The 21,720-nt window shown below is 36.1% G+C and overlaps 1 protein-coding gene across 1 annotated transcript; it reads left to right on the top strand.

The window, feature by feature from the left end:
* The first annotated feature begins 20,656 nt into the window (after positions 1-20,656).
* Positions 20,657-21,436, top strand: LOC149212699 (auxin-induced protein X10A-like). Its single transcript, XM_089390641.1, has one exon. It carries the CDS (start codon positions 20,689-20,691, stop codon positions 21,139-21,141), a length of 453 nt encoding a protein of 150 aa, XP_089246767.1. The 5' UTR covers positions 20,657-20,688; the 3' UTR covers positions 21,142-21,436.
* Positions 21,437-21,720: the final 284 nt, after the last annotated feature.

Below are 21,720 nucleotides of genomic sequence, written 5' to 3'. Positions count from 1 at the left end.
CTCTCGTAGTTGCTCATGATGTTAGATCTTCCTTCAAGTGATCAAGCTTCTTCAGAAGGACCTGCTCTGATACCAATTGTTGGAAATAATACTGAGAGGGGGCGTGAATCAGTATTATCAAATTCTTTTCAATCTATCTTCCTTATTTATACTTTGAATAATTCTTCAAATATTGATCATTACTTTGTATGTCAGTATCATAAAATAATGAGCAGGAACAAGAAAAGAAAATAGTCACACAAAAGAACACCAGATATAAGGTGGAAACCCAATGTGGGTGAAAACCACCTGCTGCAATATGTCTCTATCTTCTTTTAATAAGAGACTCCTTTTACAATGATTTTGTACTGGTGCAGTCCTTTACCAGTACGTAGGCTACAACCTACAGAGAGCTACAACCCTCTCTCGTTCTCCAGCTTCTCCTAGAAGGGAGCTACAACCCCCTTAGCTCTTGTACTAGCCAAGATACTAGTACGTAGGTGCTGGCCTACTGAAGGCTACAACCTTCTCTTTCTTCCAGGGACCACGTTTCATAAATTTTCAGACTGGATCCATGAACATCAATCAATCATCAAGTATATCTGCATCAAACAATCTCCTTTCCCAATTAGCACTGAATCAAGTAAACACTTCTCTGACAGTTGTACCCAAAACACAGTAGCAGTAACCACACACCAAATTATGAACCCATAATACTGCAGCAATAGACAGATGCAACTAGATCATAATTTAAAGATATACGCTACTTCAACAACCTGAAACCTGCGTGCAGATCTATAAAGGATAATTCCTTCTTTCAAATATTCAAACACTAATTAACCCAGATTGTCAGATTTATAGATCAAGCATGCGCCTCATATAACAGATCAAAATCATGCAAAGATACTATTATTCAAGCATAAAGATTATGACCCATCAAAAGAACTTATCCTTCTTTATGCACTAAGGTTCCTCCTTCATTGAGATCTAGATCTGCACCATAACCCAATCACAAATATTTCAGATCTAGCACTTATTAGATATTCAATTCATTCGATGATGCTTTTCCAAATGATCTCCTTCCTCTTTTGTAGTCTTAGGCCTTCCACAATACCACGGGCCAAAACCATAATAACACAATGCCACGGACCCAATACTTGGGATCAACACTTTTGGATGCAATACCACGGACCAAAACCATAGGATCAAAAATTGTCGAACTAATACCATGAACCAACCATGAAAGTGCGTGAGATCAACACTTTTGGATGTAATACCACGGACCAAAACCATAGGATCAAAAACTGTCGGACTAATACAATGAGCCAACGATGAAAGTGCATGAAATTTTCTCTTCATGAAAGGAACTTTTTCTCTGCATGAAAGTGCGTGAACTTTTTCTCTACATGAAATAAACTTTTCTCTGCATAAAAGTGCATGAACTTTTCTCTCCATGAAATAAACTTTTCTCTGCATAAAAGTGCGTGAACTTTTCTCTACATGAAATAAACTTTTCTCTGCATAAAAGTGCGTGAACTTTGTTGAACTATAATTTATCATCTGAGATGAGTGGGTTGCCATCAAGTACAACATATGTATCATAATTCCAACAAATACCTAAGCCACTAGTGAGGATAGCCATCACGGGGCTAAATTCGCCGCATTGAGACCCATTAGAGCATTGTCGGCCTTAAATGCATCACCCATGAACTGCTAGTTAACTAAGAGGCACATCCATGATGGTAAGTAGCCACAAGCAATGAAGGGCCATGATGAGATCATACCATCCATTGAACATGTCGATAAAAACCATTATGGAACCCTACAATAATATATCATTTGTTGACTACATCTTGTTGCAAAGCATTGTTATCAATTGTAAGCCACCACAGTGTTGTCATAGTGTGCTCGTCCACCCCATCGACACCACCCCCAAAGCACTAGAGCATGAGCTAGGTATACCATTCTTGAAGCAAGGAGATCTACCTCTGGGAACCATGAGTTTCAAGAGACATAGGAGGGAGGCTTTTAATTACCACAAGTAACTATGTCGAGCCTACCATATTGAGACCCCAATTCTAAAATTGCCAAATCCCCCTTCACGAACAATATCTTCCAAGATACATAGGAAGGAGACATCCAGTTATTACCATTAATAGAGGTAAGCTTACAATATAGAGACCCAAATTCCACCCTTAACAGAGTTGAGTGTGCAAGAATGAGACCACACTGAACGTTCAATGTGGGAGCCATTGCTGGACAATAGAGAGCTTCCTGTGAAATGAAGGCCACTCAAAGTCACCTACTTACTGAGCTTAGAAGCCAAGAATCCACTATGAGAGACATATTGTTATTGTGAGTCGAAAACGCTCAGAAAGTCACAATGTTCCCCATATTCACGAATGCGAATGAAAGGTGTAGTAGATGATAACAATGCTTACACTCCACCGTTGCGAGGGATCCGTTGTGAAAACTAGTGCAGACTAACGAAAGCACAAGTCAATGAGTGGAGGGAAATGATCAAGAATGTGAGCATGGTAGGAGATAGGAATAGACATTACAGAAAGGAGAGATGACCCTGCCTAATAGTGTTCCTCATTTGTAAATGGATGTTAGGAAGTGTGTGAGTTGGCCATGACGCTTCCCATACACAACCTCCATGAATAGCAAGACGCATAGTTATGAATCACCATCATTACCCTCCAAGTTGCGAAGGAGATCTAGTACAAAAACCCAAAGTGAGAGAGTGCACCAATTACAATGAATTGAAACAATCCATGCCAGCCAGCTATCGAATTTGCATGAGGCACATGGTTGTCAAATCTGTTGGAAAAGCATAGAAGCTTAAACACAAATTCACACACAAAACACACGCGTTGCGACTCTTTTATTCATCACACAAAACTTGATAGTTATAATGAACCCAGTGAAGGGTATTTAATCTTTTCCAATTAGCGACTAGCCGAAAATATCTTAATACGCAACACACACTTAATTTGACTATGACTTAACTTGACTGGACTCCATGCTTCAACACTCAACACTCAGTTAACTGACTCTCTAATTTTAGCCAACTCCTTAGGTTAGAGTAAATAGCTTATTTTACACTCCCTCTTAATTACGACTACTAAACTAGGACATAATTCATGACAACTCAAACATGCCTAATGGCCTATGTCTCAGCTAGGTTTACGATACCCAAGTTTCTTATATGAAACTCAAACACATCTTTTTCTAATGACTTAGTAAATATATCAGCCAATTAATCCCTATATTTACAAGGCTTCAAGTGAACTTCTCAATTTCTCACAACTTCTCTAATAAAGTGATATCTAGTATCAATATTCTTGCTCTTTTTATGAAACACACTATCCTATAATAGCTGAGGTGTTGTCATAATATATTTTTGTTGATCCTTGTTGTTTCTGCTCGATTCCATCAAATAATCCTCTTAACCAAGCTAATTGACATGATGTTGATGTTGCTGCTACATGTTTTGCTTATGCTGATGAAAGTGTCACAATGGGCTGCTTCTTAGATGCCCATGAAATCACACCTGAACCAATATGGAACACATACCCAGAAGTGCTCTTCCTATCATCCAAACTGCCTACAAAATCACTATCTATGTATGCAATCAATTCCTTCTTTTCCATGCTTTCATACATTATGCCACAATTTGTAGTTCCCATTATGTGTCTCAAAATTATTTTTCCTGCACTCTAATGTGTGCCTTTCGAAGTCTCCACAAATCTGTAAATCAAACTCACTCCTTGCATAATGTCCGGTCTTGTAGCTCTGAGATACATGAGGTTGCCAACCAATATTTTGAATAGAGTTGGATTGACATCTAATCTTCATCATCATTTCTTAACTTTGTACTTGTTGCAACTGGTGTAGGGACGGGTTTGCAATTTTCTATCATGAATCTTTTCAACAAATCTTTGGCATATATATTTTGACAAATAAAATCTAATTTTTTAGATTTCTCAACTTCTATGCCAACAAAATATTTCATGAGACCAAGATCTGCCATCTAAAATTCTTTCATCATGGTTGCTTTAAATTCATCTAACTCAAAATCACCTGTAAAAATCATTCCATCAACATATAAGAAAACAATCAAAATATGTCCATGCTCATTTACCTTTGTGTACAAGGTAGGCTCAATGTTGCTTCTGCAAAATCCGTTCTTAATCATGTAGTTGTTGATTCTACTATACCAAGCTCTAGGCACTTGCTTCAGTCCATAGAGCACTTTCTTCAACCTGTAAAATTTATCCTACATTAAAATTCATAACCTAGAGGTTGTTGCACATAAATTTCTTCTTCTAGAATTCCTTTCAAGAAGATTGATTTCAAATCAATTTGATGTACTTTCCACTTGTTCTGAGCCGCTATGGCTAGAACTGCTCTTACAGTATCCAATCTGGCTACTGTAGCAAATGTTTCTCCAAATTCTACTCCTGGTTGCTGTGAGAATCCTTTTGCTGCAAGTCTTGCCTTAAATGTGTCAATTTCACCTTTCTCATTCAACTTTGTCTTGTACACCCACTTCACACCAATGAGATTTTTTTCCTTTGGTAAACCAATCAAATCCCATGTATCATTCTTTTCAATAACTGCAATTTCTTCATCCATGGCTTGCACCCAATTTTCATCTTTGATTTCTTCTTCAAATGAAGAAGGTTGGAATGACAACAATGCAAAATTCGAACTGACATCCAAATAATAATAAATATCTTTCAGACTTGTCATCTTTCTCTTACCATTGCTTGATTCATCACCTGGTTGATTGTTAGTTGAACCTCCATTTGTTGATCTACTTGACGATCCATGATGCTCAAAAAATTTTGGAGTCCTTGTTGGTGTGTCTTTGTTTGGTGTCTTCACCTGTGATTCTTGCTACTTCTTTTCTACTACATCATCTTCTTCCATCTTTGGCACTTGTGCATCAACTGTTTTGTCTATAGTACCATTCTACAACTCTTTTTCTTTGAACACAACGTGTCTACTAATTATGGTCTTCTTGGTGACACAGTTATACAATTTGTAAGATTTTGATTTCTCACTATAACCAGTAAATATGAACTTTTCACTTTTATCATCAAATATTCCTCTTCTCTCCTTAGGCACATTTTCATAAGCTACACATCCAAATACTATGAGATGAGATACCCTACAAGACATACCTAACCATGCTTGTTATGGTACTCTATCCATCACGCTCTTTGTAGGAGATTTGTTGATGACATAAATAGCACATGGAACTGCTTATGCCTAATACTCATTAGCTAAGTTTATGCCTTTCAACATGCTTCTTTCCATGTTCATAATTGTCTTGTTATTTCTCTTTGCTGCACCATTCTGTTGCGATGTGAACCTAGTTGTAAATTGTCTGATGATTCCATGTTGTTTGCAGTAATCATGGAATGACTTTCAATCATATTCTCTACCACGATCTGACCTCAATACCTTGATCTTTCAATCACTTTGGTTCTCTGCTAATGCTTTGAATTTTTTAAGCCTTGTAAAAGTTTCAAACTTTTGCTTCAAGAAGTAAACCCATGTCTTTCTACTATAGTCATAAATGAACGTGAGGAAGTAACAACTTCCACCAATTCATTGTGTCCTTATGGGTCCACACAAGTCTGTATGCATTAGCTCAAGAGGTTGCTTTGCTCGTTATGAAACTCTGTTTGGAAAACTTTCACGATGTTGCTTTCCCGAGATGCAACACTCAGAAGTACTATCAGGTTCTTCGATGGGAGGTAATCCTCTGACCATCTTTTCTGCTACAATAATCTTAAACCAGAAAAGTGCAAGTATCCAAACCAAAAGTGCCATAACCAATAATCATTAGAACATGAAATTGTAAAAGAACTGACCTGATCATTGTAATTCATAATTAGAGGAAAGAGTTTGTTCCTTGTCGTCTACACCTTCGCTACAACTGCTTGCTTAGGGTCTTTTCATATATAACACATTCTTGACCTTCAAAGATAACTTTGTATCCTTCATTTGTGAATCAACCAACACTTATCAAATTATGTTTGAGACTAGGAAAATAATATACCTCTAAGATTGTCATTGGCTCCCCTTGCTTGGTCAGAATGTCGACCACTCCTTTTCCATTTACATCCACAATTTTTTTCAGTTCCCAACTTTACCTTTGTTTTCATATATTGATCCAAATTTCTAACCAAATTCTTGTTTCCTGTCATGTGGTTACTACAACCATTGTCCAATAGCCACACATTATCAGAAGGTTCATACATGGTATGGCAAGCTACGAACATGGAGTTAGTACTCTCTCTAGTGATATTAACTCTTTGTTTCCCTTGATCCACTATCTTCTTCCTGCAATCACGAGCATAGTGACCAAATTTATTGCAATAATAACATCTCAACTTTGATTTTTCAGATCTCTGATTATTGCTGAAGTTTCTGCAGTTTCATCCACTTTCATGTTCATTCTCTTCTCGGCCATCTCTTTGACCACCATATTTTTCGCCTCCTCCTTTGCCTCTCAATATACTTTTGCCTTGACCTCTGTCTCTTGAAATAGAACCCTGACTTTTGAAAGCGGTCTCTAAAGTGGAATCCTTATTTCCGTCTATCCTTGCCTCATGCAATGGAAGTATCCCATAAGCTTATCAAATTTTAATGATGCCAAATCCTTGGCTTCTTCTATGGGTGCTACCACAACATCAAATTTGATAGACAAAGATCTGAGGACCTTCTCAACCACTGTTTTATCTTTAATTTCTTCACCATAAATCTTCAACTGATTTATGACAATCATGACCCGATTCATGAAATAATTGATGTCCTCTGTCTCCTTCATCTGCAGACTCTCAAAATCTCTCCTAGTATTATACAACTTAATAATATTTACTTTTTCCATACTATTATAGGTTGTCACCAAAGTATCCCATGCTTTCTTTGCTAAAGATGTGATCATAATCTTTTGGAACATTGTTTGGTCCATTCCTTGCTAGATAAGTTGCAACACTTATGCATTCTTCTTCTTGTCTTTCTTCCATTGTTCCCTATCTCCATTAGTGAGAGCTTGTTCTTCTACTTCATCCTTAGGTTTTGAAAATCCAAATTGGCCATAATCCCAAACATCATATGCTTGCAACGTGGTCGCCATCTTAATGGCCCACACATCATAATCATTCCCTATAAACGGTAGGAATTGGGGCTGGAAATTTGAAAAAACCATCTTCTCCCAAAAATACCCTTCAAAACCCTTAGAATAAAATCCCTAAAATTTCTCTTTTAAAACTCCTTTAATAAACCTAAGTTTTTTTCAATGAAAAAACTTTTACAAAATCCTTTTAAAAACATAAAAAACAACCCTTTTTAAAAAATTCTTTTAAAAAAGATTTTAATACACCCTTTATAAAAACTTTAAAAATCACTCACGCTCATATAAAAACTTAAATTAAAAAAATCTTTTCAAAATCTCTCATAAGCTATATGAGCTTTTCATGGATAAATATTGACTTAAACACATTTTTTTTTTGAAGTATTTGAAAGGTACTCCACGTGCTGTCGAAAAACGATAAGTTCACATTGACTTATTAACGCAACTTTCACTCGAGGTTTCTATGTTATTAACAACCTGCCCTCACCGGACTGTATAAAAACAACGCGATTAACATGAGATTTTCGAACGATAAGTTCACATTGACTTATTAACGCAACTTTCACTCGAGGTTTCTATGTTATTAACAACCTGCCCTCACCGGACTGTATAAAAACAACGCGATTAACATGAGATTTTCGATTTTTTTTTATAGTTCGATAAATTTGCAAAGCAATTTAAAAAAAAATAAATCCTCTGCGGTTTTTGCTTGGTTTTTTTTGTTGGCTCTATAGGAACTACAGATCTTGTGATCTTTCCTCAATTCTGATACGAATTTGTTGGAAAAACAGAGACACTTTGTAAGAGAAGCTTTGTAACACCCCTTGTTGGACAATATTTACTTTTGTTTTTACCAAGCTTTACGCAGAACTTAGAAACTTTTAATTCTACTTAACATATTTGTTAAGAAGTTAAGACTGGAAAAATCTAAAACATCATGAAGTTTTGTTTAAAGAAATTGAACAGTGTTTAATTAAGGGAAAACGAAATGGAAACAATTACAATAACTCCTTGAACAATTAGAAATAGTTGTCATTTCTTTTCCCCAAAAGGAGGGAAAAAGAAGTAAGGAGGGCTGCTGATTTTTTACTTTTTTCCTCGAGCTGGGCAGGAATAGCCAATGGGAAAACATAACTATGGAAAACAATCAAATTGGTGTGCGATTTGAGGTTGGACAATGGCCCTGAAGCCCAAGATACCAGACTATGTTAAGTTTAATGAATGTTAAGAGCAGGAACTGCTCGGGAGGAGGGGGGTAGGGGATACTAGACGTGATTGCCAGGTCCATGGTTGGGTGGTGAGGCCTTCCAGAAGGAATATTATTTTGCACAATACTAAAATAATCATAAACAGATAAGTAATCGACTATGTGCTTATTATTGCCAGCTGGAAAAATATATTTAGTTAGGAACAAATACTTAAGTCTATCAATATTCTTTGTTGTCTTTAAAATAGATAAGTACTGTTATGATTAACCTTTTCGTATATTCTGCTATAACTATCATAGAAAGGTTTATTACATTTTCTTCATCCCAGCATTACATTACGGGTAAAGAAAATACAGGGTTACCATTCCTAAATCTAATGGAGATAATACAGTGCCATTGAAAAATGAAAGAATGATACAAAGTCTATCATTATATATATATATAGAGAGAGACTATAATTAACTGTTCACATCAGTATAAAACCATAGAATAATACCATCTATAATTACAATAGAGAAGTCTAAAACCAAACCTTGAAGTATAAATTCATTCTAGTTTTTAAAAGAGAAATTTTGTTCATTAAAATTATTACATTATGAGTTTAGTTCCGTCTTCCCTATAATTTGCCAGAACATCTGCTATGGAGGTAGAGTAAATTAACATAATTTGCGTTTGACAGAGAAGACAATCAAGAAATATAAACACTAAAAAAATTTCCAAACACATGAATGACTTTCAGTATGAACTCAGGGGCTCTTCCAGCGAGACGACTAATGCAATTAAATGACTATATTTATATTCCAAAACTTAGAAAAGTGGAAGTACCATTTCCATCCTTTGCCTTTTCGCAGAAATCGCCGAGACTCAACGAGTCATACAAAAAATATCAATATAACCCTTCAGGAGTTGTACATTGCAAATGTGAAATAAAGTATCTTAAGTCAGGCAGCGTATGCCATAAAATTCATTACTGTTAAAAATATTACAGTAAAAAATAAGGAATTATACATTAAGGTATCACGCAACCAAAACTATGGATCAAAAGAACATTACAACTAGTCTATGCCTCATTATATTCATCCAACTGAAAAGGATAGGAATTGTTGGTTGCAGTGAGGGTTTGGCCATGCCAAGAGCTAGCAAACCCTCCCACCGTCTAAACTATACAACCCTTAGTTAAATCTAGTCATTATACAACAGCTAAAAATTAATACCCAGATCAATGTCGTCGGAGTGTTTAACAGACCAACCTAGAGGCATAGTAGAAGGCACGCTGTTAGGCTACCAGGTACAGTTACCTTCCAAGGGAATTTCGGCTCCATTAGCAAGGACAGAAGGTTACCTACAAGACCCACCACAGGGTTAGAACTCTAGATTCGCAACCCTTCACAATTTTTTATAAACACAAATCACTCTAGCATTACCTGAAGAGAATCGTTCTAGTTGAGGAAGTTCTGAAGACCTAATAAAGAAATGGAAATGTTAAACCAATATCCCAAACAAAATAAATTCTCACATAGTTAATCCAGTGATAGGGAAAACCTAGAATTCTCTCGCAGAACACCATCCTCATACTGACATCTTACCTCAAGGAAGAAATGAGACAACCTCCATTGAGAATGCCTACAACAATCTTCTGTCACCAAGTGCCATTCATGGTAAAGGAGAAAGATAAGAGAAAAGACAACTAAGGGTTAGTTGATAGCCTTACCTTATCACCAGAAGTTCACCTGAAGATGGTGGTTCATGAAGCTCTGAGCAGACAGTTTTCCCCTGATGGATGAAAGGATTAACGAATAGACCCTTAACACCCCTTTACCATTCACATATAGTTGTAGAGCTTCGAACCCTTAGCATCGCAAGCCTAATGAAATCATTACCAAGCCAATAAGCATTGAAAGGTTAGGGTTAACAAGTGAAAGGTCTAGGGTAGTTGGATCCACCTACCATGGATCCAGTGGTGAATGGGCTTGCATTCAATACCTGAGCTCTCTGGCAGCAGTTCGGAACTCAACACTAATTCGAAATCCGAAGTGACAGGTGGGAGAGCCATCACAACTCTCAAGGTGATGATAGGTGGATTCAAGCCACTGCAACATGTAAGCAATCATACGAGATAAATTAGAGTAATATTGTTCCAAATTCCTTAATAACCTCAATCATACCTATGTCCATAATGTAGTTTAAACATATAAGAATTAACATTTAAATATGGATTGGCTAATAATGGTTTATATGTGCTTATTCAAAGAATTTTTTTTATAGTAGGAAGTGTTACAAATGGTATTAGAGCCAGTTTCGCATACTAAGGCTTCTAGGTTAAATATTACACAAAAAATTAAGTGCTAGCATGCTTATAATTATGAAATAAATAACTGAGCTGGTAAATGTGAACACATAGACAGAAGTCAACACCAACACACAAACATGTAGAGGAGCCCTTGGATATCAAATCTACTAGAGGCGCCTTATGTAGAGGCCAATCTGAATATTTGGATATAGCTAGTAGAGGAGCCTCAGCAAGATAATGTTGTCCTCCTAGAAATAGTACAATAGTTACGTACATAAATGTTAAATTTAAGGTCAAACAATGAACGCATGAGGCAGGAGCAAGAAAAGATTCTCAAGAGTTTGTTCGACCGACAGAATCAGTGAGGGCCAGACCACAGCACGAAGGACAGAGAAAGAACACAAACAACCCATCATGGTGTGGAGAATGTAGAATCAGTAGAGGGACATAAGGAGGATGAATAAGGACGTTCAGATAACATTTCAGAAAAAATAAAAACCAAAAAGCAGAAGATGAAATTTCAGGGTGAGTTTAAAAAAATAAAACCATCATTGTTTGAAGGAGAATCTGAGGAGGCAGCCGAAGCATGGCTGATTGACATGGGAAAATATTTCTAGATTTATGAATATACTGACAAAATCAAAGCACAATTAGCAGTTTATCAGTTATGGGGAAAGGCCACTCTCTGGTGGGAAGAAATCAAAACAGTGAGAAATATTGATGAAGAACAAGTGACGTGGCAACAATTCTCGAAACATTTTGAGGATAAATAATTCACTGAGCATTATTATGATGAAAAAGTGAAGGAGTTCCATGAGCTAAGGTTGGGAACCTTGACTATGGATGAATATGTGAAGCAGTTCACCTCCTTGTTACGATATGTCCCATACATGCAGGAGGAAAAGAAAAAATTCAACGGTTTATCAGTAGTCTGCCTAATTTTATGAAGGAAAAGTTGGAATTTGACTATCCTAGATTGATGGATGATGCGGTGCGAAAATACTGTATCTATTACCAGCAAATGAAATAGAAAAGTGAAGCACCCAAAGGAGCTTCAGGCAGAAGAATGAGGAATCTAACTCCAAGAAGGCAATAGAAAGTAGGAAATGGTTAGAATAATCAATAGAGAACCTTTGGAAAATTTACCAGGAATCCGTGCAAGTTTCCAGCATACCCCAAAAGCAAACAGACAAAGGGAATTAATAAGCCTGCAACTGACCAACCACCAAAGCCACCTCTGCAATGCTGGGGTTGTGGGGAATCTCACTATTATAAGAACTGCCCGCACAAGGCTCGAACGGAACAACTTTCCAATATGAAAGAAGCCTCCATAGTTGGAGATATAGCAAGGAGTATGCCCAGAATTAATGCCGCTTTGGATGACCATCAAGAAGAATACCAACCCACCATGATCGAGTGTGAAGGTATGATTGCTAATCAACCTGTTTCTGTTTTATTTGATCCAGGTGCTAGCCTAAGTTATATTATTCCCAAGGTGCTACAAAATTGTCAGCTGCCAAGCAACATATTTAAGAAATCTTGGCCAGTTCAACTAGCCACCGGAGCTAAGAGAAAGGTTTCTGCTAAAATAGAAAACTGCCCAATTGCAGTTTCAGGACAGCTCATTCATGTTAATATAAATATATTGCCCTTGGGTTCCTACGATGTATTAATAGGAATGGATTGGTTAGAAGGACATTGGTCCTTAGTGGATTGTAAAGAGAAATTTTTGAACTACCTTACAGAGTTGGGGCAAAGGAAGGAAATTCAAGGAATCAAGAAAAGCATGAAGCTACGCCCCATCACTGCTAACTAGCTTGGGAAATACATTAGAAGGGGCTTCCAAATTTATGATGTCTAGGTAGGATACTCTAATGACAGAAACAAGATGTTTTCATTAGAAAAAATTCTTGTAATTCAAGATTTTGTGGATGTATTTCCTGAAACTATTCTTGGGTTGCCCCCTAGACATGATATCGATTTTACTATCGAGCTCATACCGGGAGCAGCCCCTATTTCAAAAGCTTCTTACTGCATGAGCATCCCGAGTTAACAAAACTCAAAATGTAGCTTCAAGAACTTTTAGACAAAGGGTAAATTCGCCCTAGTGTATCGTCACGGGGATCCCCTGTTTTGTTTGTTCAAAAGAAGGATGGGACTTTAAGATTATGCATCAAATATTGTCAGCTAAACAAACTTACCGTCAAAAATAAATATCCTCTTCCTCTTATTGATGACTTATTTTACCAAGTAGATGGGGCCAGTGTATTCTCTAAGATTGATCTAAGATCTACTTACCACCAGATCCAAATAAAGGACGAGGACATTTGTAAGACTGCCTTCCGAACTCACTACGGTCATTACGAGTTTGTAGTACTTCCTTTCAACCTTACCAATGCCCTAGCCACATTCATGAGCCTGATGCACAACATATTTCAGCCTTTCCTAGATAAATTTGTGTTGATTTTTATTGATGATATATTAATTTATTCAAAAAATCAGGAAGAGCACGAAAAGCACTTAAGAATAGTTTTGCAGATTTTGCGAGACAATCAGCTGTATGCTAAGTATAGCAAGTGCAATTTTTACAAGGACAAGATTCAGTACTTGGGCCATGTTATATCAGCTGAGGGTATAGCGATAGATCCAGAGAAGATCAAAACTATAATGGAATGGAAAACCCTGAAAAATGTTGCAGATATTAGATCTTTTTTGGGCTTGGCAGGTTATTACCGCCGATTCATTAAAAAAATTTCAAAAATAGCCTTTCCTATGACCTCGCTACAGAAAAAGGGGCGTGCCTTTCATTGGACAGCAGAATGCCAACAAAGTTTTGAGCAGCTGAAGTAATTTCTTACCACTGCACCAGTATTAAAAGTAGTAGATCTAGAAAAATCATTCGTAGTATGCACAGATGCAAGTAAGGAAGGGGTTGGTGGAGTATTAACTCAAGAAGGAAAGGTCATAGCATATGAATCACATAAATTGAAAGACTATGAGCAGCATTACTCTGCTTACGATCTAGAGTTAACAACAGTTGTACACGCACTTAAAATGTGGTGGCACTACCTTTTAGGAAAGAAATTTCCGATTTTAACCGATCATAGTAGTTTAACAAATTTTTTTAATCAGTCAAGTTTAAATGCTTGTCAGGCTAGGTGGACTACATTTCTGAGCGAATTCGACTTCGATATGAAGCACCTTAAAGGTAAAGAAAATCGAGTGGTCGATGCATTAAGCAAGAAAATGCATTGTGTCTATGAAATACAACTCAGTCAATTACAATATAACCTTAAATTATCAAGGAAGCATCCCTTAAAGATGCTAAATACTCTTTTCGTTCACAACAGGCAGTGGAGGATCATAAAAAGGGAAAACAGTCTGACTATGATATAACTTCTGACGAATTGTTAACATTCAAAAACAGAATTTATATTCCCAACCAAAATTCTGTCAAACAATTATTACTGGATGAATTTCACAGGAAGCCTTATGCCGCTCACCTAAGATACTAGAAACTTTTGACAGCTATCTGGAAAAGTTATTTCTGGTTAGGTTTAAGAAAGGATGTTGTGGAATACTTATCAAAGTGTCTGGAGTGTTAGTTGGTGAAGGCAGAGCATCAGCATCTCGCTGGTCTATTGCAACCATTACCCATTCCTGAATGGAAATGGGAGACGATCACTCTAGATTTTATTACAGGACTACCCTGCACCAAGAAGCAGCATGACTCAATTATGGTGGTAGTGGACAAGTTAAGCAAAACAACCCATTTTGTACCTGTGAAATCCACCTACAAGACTATAGAAATCGCAGACATATTCATGAGGGAAATCTTCCGATTACATGGAATACCCCAGGTAGTAATTTCCGATAGGGATGTAAAATTTACATCCGCATTTTGGAAAACCTTCTTCACTGGATTGGGTACCCAGATTCAATTCATTATTGCCTACCATTCGTAAATAGATGGCCAAATGGAATGAGTGAACCAAGTCCTGGAAGATATGTTAAGGATGTTTGTTATGCAGCAACCACACAAGTGGGAGGACTACCTCTATTTAGTAGAGTTTGCGTATAACAATGGACATCACGAGTGTTTGGGCATGAGCCCTTTTGAGGTATTCTATGGAAGGAAGTGTTGGGTACCCGCAGACTGGAATAACCCGCTTAATAACTTAGCATTGGGTCCTGATATGTTAGCTGAAATGGAGGCCACAGTGAAAAAGGTTCGCTAGAAATTAAAGGTTTCTTAGGATAGGAAAAAGGTTTATGCTGATAAAAACTGGACTCATAAAGAATTTCAGTTAGGAATTAAAAGTTAAACCCTGAAAAAGCACCTTACAGTGGAGGGATTGCATCAAGCTGGAACCCCGGTATTGTGGACCGTTCCAAATATTGGAACGGATTGGACCAGTGGCATACAAATTAGCACTCCCTGACCACATCTGGGTTCACAATGTTTTCCATGTATCCTTGCTAAAAAAATATGTATACAACCCTCAGCATATAATTAATTGGGAAAATATACAAGTAATAAAATAAGTGAATATGTGACATTAAAATTTGTTGTTTGGTGCAATTCTAACAGCTAATTGTAAATTTTGTAGGTAAAGCCCGAGGGAGAGTTCTTGGCAAAGCCTCTTCATACTCTAGATCGTAGAGAAACCACCTTACGGAAGCGAACCATCCGTAGGTTAAAGTGAAATGGAAGCACTTTGGCTCGGAGGAGGCCACTTGGGAAGAAGAAGAGATCATGCTATAGGCCTATCCGACATTATTTTCTTAGAAGAACATCGGGGATGATGTTCCTCATAAGGGGGGAGAGCTGTAACACCCCTTGTTGCACAATATTTACTTTTGTTTTTACCAAGATTTATGCAGAACTTAGAAACTTTTAATTTTACTTAACATAGTTGTTAAGAAGTTAAGGCTGGAAAAAGCAAAAGCATCATGAAATTTTGTTTAAAGAAATTGAATAGTGTTTAATTAAGGAAAAAATAAATGGAAACAGTTACAATAACTCCTTGAACAATTAAAAACAATTGCCATCTCTTTTCCCCAAAAAGAGGGAACAAGAAGCAGGGAGGGATGCTTGAATTTTCTTTATCCTTGAGCTAGGCAGGAATAACCAGTGGGAAAACAAAACTATGGTAAACAATCGAATTGGTGTGTGACATGAGGTTGGACAATAGTCTTGAAGCCCAAGATACCAGACTGTGTTAAGTTTAGTGACTGTCAGGAGCATGAAGTACTCGAGGGGGGGGGGGGAGACAGTGGATATGAGTTCTAGGTCCATGGTTGGGTGGTAAGGCCTTCCAGAAGGAATATTATTTTGCACAGTACTAAATAATCAGAAAAGATAAGTAATCGACTATGTGCTTATTATTGTCAGCTGGAAATATATTTAGTTAGGAATAGATACTTAAGTCTATCAGTATTATTTGTTATCATTAAAATACATAAGTATTGTTATGATTAACCTTTTCGTATATTCTGCTATAACTATCATAGAAAGGTTCATTACATTTTCTTCGTCCCAACATTACATTACGAATAAATAAAATACACGGTTGTCGTTCCTAAATCTGATGGAGATAATACAGTGCCATTGACAAACGCGATAATGATACAGACTCTATTATATGTGTGTGTGTGTGTGTGTGTAGAACTAAAGATTGTAATGAACTATTCACATCAATAAAAAACTATAGAATAATTGCATCTGTAACTATAGTAGAGAAGTCTAAAACTAGACCTTGAAGTATAAATTCATTCTAGTTTTTAAACGAGAAATTATGTTCATTAAAATTCTGAGATTATGAGTTTAGTTCCGACTTCCCTATTATTTACCAGAACATCTGCTATGGAAGTAGAGTAAATTAAACATAATGCATTTGATAGAGAAGACCATCAAGAAATATAAATGCTAACAAAATTTCCAAACGCATGAACGACTTTCAGTATGAACTCACGGGTTCTTCCAACTATACGGCTAATGCAATTAAATGACTATATTTATATTCCAAAACTTAGAAAAGTAGAAGGATCGTTTCCAGCCTCTGCCTTTCTGCAGAAAGGGTCGAGACTCAACGAGTCATACAACAAATATCAATATAAACCTTCAGGAGTGGTACGTTGCAAGTGTGAAACAGAGTATCTTAAGTGAGGCAGCGTATGCCATAAAATTCACTACTGTTAAAAATATTACAGTAAAAAAAAAGGAATTATACATTAAGGTATCACACAACCAAAACTATGGATCAAAATAACATTACATCCAGTTTATGCCTCATTATATTGATCTAGCTGAAAAGGATAGGAATTGCTGGCTGCGGTGAGGGTTTGGGTATGCTGAGAGCCAACAAAACCTCCCACCATCTAAACTATACAACCCTTTAGTTAAATCTAGTCATTATACAACAACTAAAAACTAATACCCAGATTAATGCCATCGGAGTCTTTAACAAACCAACCTGGAGGCATAGCAGAAGACACATTGTTAGGTTACCAGATATAGTTATCGTCTAAGAGCGTTTCAGCCTCATTAGCAAGGACAGATGGTTACCTGCAAGACCCACCAGAGGGTTAGAACTCTGGATTCACAAACCTTCACATTTTTTTATAAACACAATTTACTCTAGCATTACCTGAAGGGAATCATTCTGGTTGAGGAAGCTTGAAGACCTAATAAAACAACAGAAACGTTAAACCAATATTCCAAAAAAAAAAATTCTCACATAGTTAATCTAGTGATAGGGAAAACCTAGAATTCTCTTGTAGAAGACCGTCCTCGTACTGACATCTTCACCAAGGGAAGAAACAAGACGATCGTCGATCGTCATTAAGAATGCCTGCAACAATATTCCGCCATTGGGTGCCATTCATGGTAAAGGAGAAAGATAATATAAAAGACAGCTAAGGGTTAGCTCACATCCTTACCTTATCACCAAAATTTCACCTGAAGACGGTGGTTCATGGAGCTTTGAGTTGACGGTTTGCCTCTGATGGTCGAAAGGATTAGAGGACAGAACCTTAACACCCCTTTACCATTCATATCTAGTTGTAAAGCTTTGAACCCTTAGTGCCACGAGAAGAATGAAATCAATACCTAGCCAATAAGCATTGAAAGGTTAGGGTTAACAAGTGAAAGGTCTAGGGCCGTTGGATCCACCTACCATGGATCCGGTGGTGAATGGGCTTGCATTCAATACCCGAGCTCTCTGGCAGCAGGTCAGACCTCGGCATTAATTTGAAACCCCAAGTGACAGGCGGGAGAGCCATCACAACTCTCGAGGTGATGACAGGTGGAGTCAAGCCAATGCAGCATGTAAGCAATCATACGAGATAAATCCGAGTGATATTATTCCAAACTCCTCGATAACCTCAATCATATCTATGTCCATAATATAGTTTAAACATATAAGAATTAATGTTTAAATATGGATTGGGTAATAATGGTTTATATTGTGGCTCTTCTATTGATCACACAAAACTTGATAATTACAATGAACCTGGCGAAGAGTATTTAACCTTTTCCAACTAACGACTGACCTAAAATATCTTGACATGCAACCACACACTTAATTGGACTATGACTTAACTCGACTTGACTCAACTCTACTATGACCTCACTTGATTTGACTTAACGCTCAATAGTCAACACTCAACACTGAGTTAATTGACTATCTAATTTTAATCAACTCCTCATGTGGAAGTAATTAGCATATTTAACAAAATCCAAAAATGACTGCATGTTTAATCAAGATGAAAGACCTACAGTAGAAAATAAACATCTAATATATAAATATATACCTATACTTCTAAAAAATTATTAAAACATAAAATTTAATGCTATATTTTCTATATTTATTTATCACATTAATCTTGATATTAATTTGATAATATGAATATTGCATTAGGCATTAATGTAATAAATAAATAAAGTAATATGATAATTCTAACATCAATATATATTGTTTCCCAAAAAAATATTACTTTTATTTAAAATAAATAAACACATAATATTGAAATGTTACGAATGAAATTCCAAAATAAATCAAAGATATTATATAATACAAAAATTACGAATGTAGTTAAAAATTAATAAAATATATTATATAATACACAAAATAATAATTAATAATGTTTGATTTGGTCTATTTATTTATCACATTAATTTCGATATTAATTTCATGATATGAATGTTGGGTTTGCAATTAACGTGATAAACAAATAGAGCAACTATTATAATACTTACAACATAAATATCTATTATTTCGTTAAAAAGAAAATTACTTTTATTTAAAATAAATAAACACATAATAATGACATGTTATGAATATAGTTCAAAATAAATAAAATACAGCAGTTAGTTCAAAATAAATAAAATACAGCAGTTATATGTTCTTAATGTAATTGACATAGTTAAAATGGTTATTTAAACATAGATTTCTTTAAAAAATTCCTCCACGATATTAAATTACATTGAAAGTGAATAAAAAATGTTTCAATATATATTCTATTCAATAAGATACACAAACTTTATACGATTAAGTATATTACTAGGTAAACTAGTTATTTTTAAATATGATTTTATGCGGATGGTTGAAAGATGGATAGATTGTATTTCTTCTAATTAAATAGCCGAAGTTCTTGTGGTCAGAGTTTGATGTTCACCGTTGTTATTTTCTTTTTATATATAAATTTATAAAATTAATTATTTAAATTTTTTTAATTAATTTATTTTATTTTCAAGTTATTAATATTTTTACTTAATATTTTAAAAAGATGGTTATAGGTTTAATATTTAGTTTGAGAAATTGTTATGAGGAACATTTACATTTACATTTTTCTTTTTGAAGATCTCATCTAGCCACGGCCTATATGACTAATTTTTTTTTTAATAAATAACCTTCATATAACAGAGTGACTCAAAAATACACTCCATTATTCTTTATTCTATTTCACATAAATGCACATATTTTTAATAATATAATTAATAAAAATAAATATTTATTTTATGTTTTAATAAATAATTGTTAATAATAAAATATAGTTTTTTTAAAAAATTATGAAAATGCAAAGTAAACTTAACTACAAAGTTATATTTTGAAATCCCCAAATGTTTAAGAGATAAGCTCATTCCTCTAATCCCATTAGGATATGTTTTAGCATGATGTTTATCCATCCTGATCAACGCAAAAAAATGTTTAAACATGAAGGATACAATCACTATGAATTTGAATATGATTATGCTAAGCATAACAGTAGTTGTTTCATGGCAGCAACTGCTTGAATGCGGATATGATAAAAAACTTTTAGTAAATAAAATAATACCCTAAAATTCCTTGTGTATGAGCTAAAAATCTAGAAAATGTCTAATGTGAAAATTATGAAACAAATAGTACTCGTTTCATGCCAGCAACAGTTGAATATGACGAGAGGAGGACATTCAACTAATCTGTCGGCCATCCTTCAATAAATCCAACAGCTTTCGCAAACAACGCCAATTTACACGTGAACATCTACTTCGCATTCATCATGCCCGATATTTTCGCCGGACACAGACAATCGCACTGGAATTCATTCGAGACAAATCGAGAGACAATTACAGCGGCCATTCGAAAACAACAAATGGGAAAAAGGAGTAACCATTAATTCTACTTTATAGGGCTGCAATGCCTAGAAAATCGGTTCCGATAAGACTCCACACAGTTTATGGTTGATAAGAAAGACAATTTAATTCCACTCATTGATCTTGGTCTTCAGGTATCTCTACACATGGAGGGGCCACGCTCGTGCTGCTTTGTCGATTCTGACTGCAGGTGGGCCTAAAAGTTCGTCTTCGAAGCATCTTGTCTATGGTACATAAGAACAGAGTGGGCCACATTATTGTTATACACCATTACCATCTTTATCACATGAAGTCTCTGCTGCTGCTCATTAGATTCTCACTTTCACTGGTTATATATACAAAACGCATGCTTTCATTTGGCATAAGTCTTGTTTATGTTTGATTTTGATTTACTACCCCCAGTCTTATCTAGTCTGTGGCAATGGCAAGAAGATTGAGAAATCCTCAAGTTATTCTTCGGAAGCAGATAATCAAAGTACTTTGCAAGTTTGCAGAGGGCTATAAGGCGACCAGATATGCCCTTTCTCCGAAGAGGACTCGGTACTTCATCATGGACGATGAGGCCCTGGGCAGCTCATGCAGTGCTCTACCGACAGATGTTCCCAACGGACACTGTGCGGTGTATGTTGGAAAGGAACGAAGGAGGTTTATCATTCCTGCCACTTATTTCAATCATTCTCTGTTCCGAGCATTGTTAGAGGCGGCCGAAGAGGAGTATGGGTTTGGTCACCGGACGGGGCTCACCCTTCCCTGTGACGAAGTTGCTTTCGAATATCTGACGTCCATGTTTGGAAAAAAGGAATACGCAGTACATGCAAATTCGAAGCTAGATGAAATCCTTGATTTCAAAAAGGAGATGGGCTACGCATACTAAGTGTGCAGAATTATGCAATTTATCGTTCCTGTACACTCCTTTAACACGAGAGGAGTCATATCCTCAGCAACATTTGCCGTCTATGAGGATGAAACTTGAATCAATATTCTCGGATTTTAGCAATCTCAGGATGCATGGTAGTGGAAACGGTTAGGTGTCAATCCAGGCGCTTCTGCCGGAGTTAATTTCCAGGGAAAGGAGCGTATGGAATTAAACAGCAACCAGTGAGCCTTTATCTAAAATTTGGCATAGCAGTCATGTTGAAATTGGAAACCCTTATTGAGGGTTCATGAGATAAATTTGCTTTCCCTCCGAAATGTATACATTTTTAAGGAAGATTAATGATAGCGGAGGCCCTTATTGACAGCGGCCGAGATTGATTTTATTTTTGTCTACAGTGTACATATTTGTGAGAATATTAAAGGTTTGCAAGGTATACGATTCGATATTAGATTTGGTTTTACTTTTTACATCGTCTATTCTTTTGTGGCGTTCGATGTATTAGACTTGATCGAGTTCTAGACTTGATGTTCATGCTATTAGAGTTGATCATGTTCCAGCCCGTGTCATGAACTTGAA

This window comes from Pinus tabuliformis, chromosome 1_1 (assembly GCF_031772625.1).
Source record: "Pinus tabuliformis cultivar Carrire ecotype Pingquan chromosome 1_1, CPIR1, whole genome shotgun sequence".
Lineage (NCBI taxonomy): Eukaryota > Viridiplantae > Streptophyta > Pinopsida > Pinales > Pinaceae > Pinus > Pinus tabuliformis.
This window is presented reverse-complemented; position numbering and strand designations above follow the sequence as displayed.